Raw genomic sequence first — 8607 nt, forward strand, 5'->3', positions numbered from 1 at the left:
CCCTCTATTTTAGGGGGGCAAAAATCTGAATTTGAGTGTTTAGTCCTGACCAGGCACTCTAAAGAAATCTTTTTATAGGCAGAGAGGTTTGTTCAGCCACCAGAACAAAGAGAAAGCTGGGCCATGAATATCTTTGTGGTTTGATATCAGGTCCATGTTCACAGCAGCCGTTGGTTTTTGAGAGGAGGCCTGGTGAGGAGGCAGCTCTGGGGGGGCCCCAGAGGCCAGCCGGGGTCAGACATTGCTCTGCTGTAGCAGGAGGCTCCTCAGCTCGCGCTCTCTCTGGTCCTCCTGTCTGTACTGCTCTTCCAGCTTCTGTTTCTCGGAATCTGCACAGTAGAAGGTACAATCCGAGCTCTTCCGGATCTGCTCAAACTGGCTGAAGTCAGCCACGTACTTTCCATTTTTGGAGAGAGAAACCACAGGCACAAACTCAAATCCCCAGTAGATCTCCTCCGGGATGTAAGATGTTCGACTCTGGCAGACGGCGCTGGTGGACTCTACAGTGGCGTTAAGAAGGACCACCAGTTCAAACTCCTTCTCCTTTAGGTTCTGCGGGGTGAGGTCCCGCAGGGGGCTTGTCTCGTCCAACACGTGGTAGAAGGTCATGGGCAGAATGAGAAAGGGGCTCTCAGAAGAGGAGTCCACGTGGAATTTGACGGTGGCCTGGTTGAGGAGGATGCGCTCTCCCTCCTTGGTGACGTGCGTCTGCAGGAGTTTCCCCGAGAGCTGACACTGGATCAGGAGGCTCTTCCTCATGTTGGCCACCTGGATGACCAGGCACAGCTTCCCGTTCTGCTTACTGATGACAGCGCAGTGGCTGAACTTGATGGTCTCAGCTCTCTTCTTGGGTCTTGCGATCTTGGCCAGGAAGGTCCCCGTAATGAAGATCTCAATCAGTGTGGTGATGACCAGCTGGGCAACCAAGAGGAAAATGGCGTGAGGACACTCCTCCGTGATGGAACGGACCCCGTAGCCAATGGTTGTCTGGGATTCCAGGGAAAAGAGGAATGCTCCCGTGAGAGAATCCACCTTCATAATGCAGGGCGTGTGGTTAGAATTCGGGTCCCCGAGTTCCAAGTCACCGTGAAGGAACGCTATGGCGTAGTAGACCACTCCAAACAGAAACCAGGTCATCACAAATGTGGCCGCAAACAGGGTGAGTTTGTACCGCCACTTCATGTCGATGACCGTTGTCCACAGGTCCTGAAGGTAGAGCAGATAGATGCCATCTACTTTGTCAATTCTCACATTGCTGTGTCCACTCTTGGACATGACTCGAGGTCTGTGGGCCTTGAGCCCGACTCCATTGGCGTGCTTCACCAGGGGGGCACTGGACATGCCAATGTGGATGGCATCCATTTTCAGGCTCCTCGGACTACCTAAAGAGATAACAAAGATGTGTCTTACCATGTTTTTGGTGTGACTTCCAGAAAGTAAAAAAGGTACTAGCAGAATCCGATTGTTACATTTTGGCTGCGACCTTCTACCACGTGCAATAGCTGCATTTTGTTACCATGTGGAGTAAGGTTTGGGTGCTAAGAGGTCCCTTGGTATCTGTGTAAGCTTTAAGTGTCAGTTCAACACAATCTGAAATCACATGGAAGAGAGTCTCAAGGAGGGATTGTCTGGGTCCAGTTGGCCTGTGGGTATGTCTTAATTGTGGTGGGAAGAACCACCCACTCTAAGTGGCACCATTACTTGGAAGTGCGTCCTGAAGTATAGGAGAGTAGAGAAAGTGGGCTAAGCAACTCTGCCATCCTTGCGCTCTCTCTCCAATGTGGATGTGATGTCTCCAACTGTACCAAACTCCTGTCTCTGTTACTTCCCCTCAATTATGAACTGTAATCTGGAATTTTGAGCTAAAATAAACGCTTTCTCCACTTGCTTGTATAAGTGTGGTGGGAGGTTGTGCCTACTGAGGTCAGAAGCCTGAAGAGTGATTGTGATGCCTGTCTTGGATGCCGGGAATGAACTCCAGTCCTCTGCAAGAGCGATAAGCTGTCTTAACTGCTGAATTGTGTCTTGGGAGCCCAGCTAAGTTGCTTTTGTCGGGGTATTCTAACATAGCACCAGGAAGCAAAGCTAAAACAGTTTCCAGGGGTCCTGTTTCTGCCCCCAACCCATGCATACAAAACTCTTGAGTGATCACGACTCCTCTAGGTAAGCAACAAATTATCTGCATGGGATCTGTGCGTCTTAGTCTCAGTACTTCAAACCTTGTCTAGACAATTTAGAAAACTTAACAGGATGAACATAACAGACAGAGAAGTAGCTACTGCACTGTCTGCTGGGGAGTCAAGAACAATGTCAGCATGTGCCCAGCGCAGGTGCAGCCGTGCCCAGTATCTTCGACCCTCAGTAGCTCAAACCTACAGATGGAGAACTCTGGAGGCAGAAGGAAAGATGAGTGTGGAGATGCCTAAGGAAGTGGAGCTGTGAAGGCCACCCTAGCTGGCTCGTGCCAACATGAGGGCAGCGGAGGAAGGGCTTGAGGCTTTGGGGGAGAGCTGGCATGACTGAAAGATGCCTCTGCAGCCGATTAGCTGTGTGGCTCAGCACAAACCTTCATCCTTTCTGGACCACAACTCTTTCATTTTTAAGTGGGAGTGAGTCCTTAATGCCTGTGTGGGCTCCCATCTCAGAACCAACTCCATCCCTGTTTGCTTTTTGTTACCTGGTGATAAAACACTGACCAAGAGCAACCTTTAGAGGAAAGAGTTTATGCCATCTTATGGGTTTACAGCCATCATGAGGAAAGCTGGGGCAGAAACTCAAGGCAAGAGCTGAAGCAGAGACTATGGAGGAACCCTCTTTACTGGCTTGCTTCCTCCGTCTTGCTTGACTACCTACCTTTCTTACACAGCCCACACCCTCCTGCCTAGCGGACGGCACTGCCCACAGTGGGCTTGGACCTCCAACATAAGTCATCAGTCAATGAAATGGCTCACGGATACGCCTACAGGTTAGTCTGGTGGAGGCGTTCCTCGATTGAGGGTGCTCTTTTCCAGGTAGTTGTGTCTGTGTTCCGTGGCCAAGAGCTGTGGGTGTCCTTCTCATACATGACAATTGTGATGGTCAGGTGAGCATCCAAACAAAGCCTTGTTCTAAAAACAGAATTGCTTTCTCTCGATGACACAAAAGGTTATGCGAATGCCTTACGAAATGTTACCAGCATTTATGTATAACCCGCTTTAATGACTTGCCATGATAATACTTAAAACTTAATTGACCAGATCCAGAACTGATCTTACATGTTAGATCAACCACCTATAAAATAATTTTGGTATAGCAATCGAGAATATTACTGCACACCTTCAGAGCCAAAGTGATATTAATACATTTTTAGACCTTCCTTTTGACTCACATACTTCAGAGCAATTCATTTGCCTCCCTCCCTCAATGAATAACTTACTATCTATAGTTTCTCCTGGTTCCCATGACATCTGGAAAAAGCCAACTTATCAAGCGACAAACGTCCCACTAACAGCAAGTAATTAAACTTTCCTAACATCTCGTGCAGGCTATTCTCAGACACGTCCCACCATGTCATTCTAGGTGTGATATTTAGGTATACACAAGTCTGCCCTGTTCTTTAGATCAAAATAGAAGCAGCCTGAGGAGTCTATTTTAAGAACAAATGTATGTAGGGTATCTAACATAACAACAGAAAAAAAATAAATAAATAAAAATTTAAAAACCTACCCAGAAGCAGCACTGGGCTCCCCACTCAGACCCAGGGAGGTTCTGCTCTGCCTCAACACTCAACAGCTGGAGGAGAACTGTGAGCACACAGAGCATCTTATAGCACCTGCCTGCTGCCTGAGATAGCTGACCCCGGTATTCCACGAAAAAAGATAACGTTGGCAATGATAGAGTAACTCAACCTGGCTGGAATACTTTTTTTAATCCTACCTCATTGATATTTTAAGAATTGGAGGGGAAACCCCCCTTTGAAAAGGAATATATAAAAATGCAGTGGTTTGTGATTCGGATGCTAATCTTTCTGGCAGTGGGGCATTGTGTCAATAAAAGTTTTACAATGGATGCAGACAGATCTTTTCATGGAAACAGCAGGGCTCCCAGTGGAGGCCAGCACCTGCTCAGGATGCAAAATGGAGCCACTGGGCCATTTAATCTTCCTGTTTCATTATAAAAGGCATGTCTCTTACTAAATATTCCTTACTGAAATTAGAATTTTTCTTGGAAAGTCACTGTTCTGATTTCACTGCAAAGAAAGGCCAAACTTGCATTACTCAGAGCTTTAACTTCTTGAAACCTGCTTCACCTTTCCTGGGATCTGTTAATTTAGAAGCCAGGGACATCGCAGGGAGCACGTACCTTCTTCCTTCTTGTGCCCCGGACTACACTTCTTAATTCATAATGAGAGAAGGGAAAAACAACCCCACTGAGGCTTGGAAAGAGCCTGCTGGCCTGCCTGAAATGGGGACAGGCTGGTGACAGGAGACTCATGGAAGATAAGCACAGCCTACATGCAAGTGACGGATGTACTTAGGAGAAAGACAGAGGAAAGAAAACGGTGCATGACCTCGCATGCCACGCAGTCCACTGAAACCAAAACAAGGTTTTCCAGGACAAGTGAGGCACGAGTGTCCTGCGCACGGAAAAGATGCTCGCCATACAGCATTCTGGGGGGGGACTGTGGACTGTGGGGCTTCTGTTTGTCCCGTGCCCTCGCTGGGGAGCTGACCTGGCCTGGGGTGAACAGTGTACTTTCCTGTTTCTGTGAGCGCTCCCTGGCTGTGAGCCTGAGCACCTGGTTCTGGGGTCAGTGGCCTGAGCCCTGCTTCCTGGCAGTCAGGGTTTGGGACCTGGGAGCTCTGCAAGGGCACAGTTCAGAAGGGCATGGTTCCCTTTCTGAGGACCGTGGGTCTCGGGATGGCCCAACTCCTCTGTCCTCCAACCCAGTCCCCGGTCGAGTACCCTCTGCCCTCCAAACCCTCCTCTGCTACCTGGTCACTCACTCTGTAAGTCAGGAATCTTCTGCTGGGCAAATGGCACGTCCTCGCTCCCCTTCACCCACCTGGCTACCATGGGGTCCTGCTATGGCCTGGAAGAAAGAGGACAGACACGTGCTGTTTACAAGTAGGTCCAGAGCACCCAGCAGAACTGGCCCCTGAAGATCCCCTCAAGGCAACAGGTGTGGCATTTACCTTCAAATCCCTGGCCATCTGGCACAGTGCCCAGTACAGGCTAAATGGCCCAAAACTTTCAAGAATGAAACCGTTGCTACCACCACAGCCTTGCTATGAATCCAGCCCCTGGAGGGAGCTCATTGACAAAAGGCGCTGGAGAGAAAGGGTCAGCCCACCCCCACCGGGGCCACAGTGATCTGAGCAGGCAGCAGGAAGGGGAAGTGCAGAGGAAGTAAACAGCGCACACTGGAGGGGGAGAGTCCAGAATAGCCCCACTGGAAACGCATCGCTCCTGTTGACTCAGAGAGAGAGGTAAAGAGGATTGTCAACACTGTCTTGGAGAGTGGCAGACCATAGAGAAGACAGAAGCCTAGAGGGGAAGGCTCGGCTGGTGCTGGGGAGGAAGGAGGTGCAAAGGCTGTGGGAGACACAGCCATGCTCTTCCCAATACACAAAATTCCCGGTCCTCTCTGCTCTGTGTGACCTGGTGTAAACTCAACTCAAGGTGCTTCGCATTCTTCTTTTCTGAAATAGCGTGTGGTGTGTGATTTGCCAGTCATCTATCAACCAGTTATCAATCGTCTATCATTTTGATTTTATCTACTATCTATCATCTACTTATAAGCTGTGCCACAGTACCTATCAGATAACCTATTAATCTACTAACTATCTGCGTTTCACCTACCACCTGGCTACTACCTTCGTCCTCCATCCGTCCACCTTGCTTGTTATGCATCTTTTTCTATCAATCTTTAGACCCGTGTATGGGCCTCACTCAGGTACACAGTCTCCTTATTGCTGATCAGCCATTATATAGTTGATATAGCCCCTCCAGCTAGCTCCCTGAGCCTCCTCCAGAACAGATCTCAGTGTGTCCACTGGTTGGTTGGAGGGCAACCCCTTGGTCCTTGCTCTCTATGCCCAGTATCCTGCCTTGTACCCATCAGTTTGGCGGTTTGTTTCATTGACTTTATACATCATGACATTCTCTTGATTTACTTTATATGTTTTCTGCAGCCTCCTTTCAAATTGTGTGCTTCTCGGGTGCTGGAGAGATGGTTCCGTGGTTAGGAGCACTTGCTGCTGTTTCAGAAGACCCGAGTTGGGTTTTCTGCACCCACAGGGCAGCTCACAGCCATCTGTAACTCCAGTTTCAGGCTTTGGATGCCCTCTTCTGGCCTCCAAGAGTACTGCATGCACACTGATGCCCATAAACTCAAACATACACATTAAATAAATACACAGCATTGAAAAAAAGAAATCTGCTTCTAGCATTCCCATTTTAGTTTTAATAGCATAGCCTTTGATTTTTTTTAGTGGTTCTACAATCCACATGGCTTATCTTCTGCTGAGACATCAATAGTTTTCTACAAGCTAAATATGGGTAGGAAGACAAAAAGGCATTGCCATGTGATTCCCTGTCTCTTAATCTCCAGATAGACAATACTCCCATAACCATATGCACAGTGTTGGTCTCTGGAAGTAACATTTAGTTTCCCAGGTTTTTCATGTTATCAAAGCTTACAGATTGGAATCATCATTGCAGCGTATTATTTACGTTTATTTTATGGGTATTTGTAAGTCATGTAGACTATAGAGTACATGTATATTATGTACTGTCAAATGTATGCCAAATACGTTATACAATTTATATTAAATACTTATCATATTACTTATTTGCACAGTGTCAATAATTCTAGCTAAAATTAATCCACACAAATTATAAAAATATTTTATTTATATTTTGGCCTAAATATATATTATAAAATAAATAATTCTGGCCAAAATTTAGTACAGAGATATTTTTAGCATTCACAGTTTTCACCCATCATTTTTGCTAGCCCACTCCTGTTTACACAGTACCTTTTTCCCCCAGTTCTCAAAAATAGGATCTGCTACCTGCCACAGATACTTTCCTACAAAAACAAACTCATTTAAGAATCCCTTTCCCTCCCAGTTAGCACAGCTTTGGGACTTCCTGAAAGTTTAAAGTTATTTCTAATTGGATATTGTAAGTTTCCTGTGTTTTCATCCTGGGAAAACATCATGTTGTACTCAACAAGGCAGACAGACAAGGTGGGTATGCCAGCAAAAAAAAAAAAAAGAAAAGAAAGATTCATCTTTCCCTTGATGGGAACTACCTGCTTTTCAATCAGGTCTCTCGAGTCCCCATCCCATAGCTCGCAGGGGAGTGGGAGGTGCTGGGGAGCAAACCTGACTCAATCCGTACCTTGCTTTTCTGGACTAAGGAAATGTGAAGGCTCTGACTTAAACCGTGACGACGTGTAGCTTCTTATTGATATGAAAAGTTTCTTGAAAAGCTTTCTTGGACATCAACTGCTTCTGACACTGAGGTGTGTGTGTGTGTGTGTTTCGATAATCTACACGCCCAGAGAGTGCCGAGTTTAAATGTCATGTTAAGTATACGCAGGCTTAAATATTAAGTAGGACAAAATGTTTGACAAGAATCTGTTCGGGGTTCACTGAACACAAAGGGTTTAAAAGTAATTGAAAATAAAACCAGCCAGGCTTACTGTCCTTTGGACCCTGTGATAAGTCACACAAACACACACCAGGAGATCTGTGCTACAGCCTTGTACCGAGTTCCTCTCTCCCTCTCTCCTCTGCAAAACCATCTGCCATTCACTTCAAAGACTGGCTGGCAGAGTTCCCAACCCAGTTTAACTTCACCAGCATGGGGCAGGGCACCCATCGCCTTGCCCTTGCACACCAGCATATTCACGAACTGGTTTCCCAGGTCAGTGATCTAGACAGGTGGAGCTGTGGCATCCGGTTACTGTGTGTGATTGGATGTTGACTCCAGTTATTCCCAACATTTCACTGCTGGATCCCATAAAGGATCCTGACCTAGGCCTTTGGGCTGGCTGAGCGGAGAGGTCATGTGACTTTTCTGAGCCCGGGTCTTACGATGCACCTGGGCTGCTCTTCTGGGGGAGAGGGAGGAAGAAGATGCCCAGGGTTGGACTGTCTCAGAGCGGCCGCTAACTTGTAACAGGCAAGAAGGGTCACTTGCGTGAATCATGGAGGTTTTGGAGGTCTGGGTTCCAGAGACAAAACCTAGTGAAAACTGGCACAGAGAAGCCCTCACTTCGGATTCCATGCTAGCCTAAAAATACGGAATCCAAAGAAAGGCATAGAAGTCTGAAATCGCCCTCGTGGGACCGCCAAATGCTCCAAATGTGGTCTAAGATGAGAATTTGGAGCAGAGAAATGACTGCAGTCTAACCTGACGCGTGCAGGAAGATGGCTGTGTCTGGTCTCAGAAGGAGGTCATTTCAAAGTCAGCACTTAGGTACAAGGCACAGGTGAATCTTCAGAAGGTGGCACATAGGAGACCCACTGCTCCATTCCAAACTTTCTTTGATCTGCGGATCTGATGTCTCTGTGACACGAAATGTCCTGGGTCTTTACCTCTGTGCCACCAACAGCT

At 47.3% G+C, this 8607-nt stretch overlaps 1 protein-coding gene across 2 annotated transcripts; it reads right to left on the bottom strand.

The window, feature by feature from the left end:
• Nucleotides 1-234: 234 nt before the first annotated feature.
• Nucleotides 235-5055, bottom strand: Kcnj15 (potassium voltage-gated channel subfamily J member 15). 2 transcript variants are annotated; one of them, XM_005345156.2, is made up of 2 exons: nucleotides 4986-5055; nucleotides 235-1382 (listed from the first exon to the last, which is right to left on the bottom strand). In XM_005345156.2, the coding sequence occupies exons 1-2, from the start codon at nucleotides 5053-5055 to the stop codon at nucleotides 235-237; spliced, it is 1218 nt and encodes a 405-aa protein (XP_005345213.1). The 2 variants fall into 2 exon arrangements, with proteins under 2 accessions (XP_005345213.1, XP_026644692.1); XM_026788891.1 differs by having other exon boundaries at nucleotides 235-1369; nucleotides 4982-5055.
• Between the last annotated feature and the right edge of the window lie 3552 nt (nucleotides 5056-8607).

The sequence above is a fragment of the Microtus ochrogaster genome, chromosome 2 (genome assembly GCF_000317375.1).
Source record: "Microtus ochrogaster isolate Prairie Vole_2 chromosome 2, MicOch1.0, whole genome shotgun sequence".
Lineage (NCBI taxonomy): Eukaryota > Metazoa > Chordata > Mammalia > Rodentia > Cricetidae > Microtus > Microtus ochrogaster.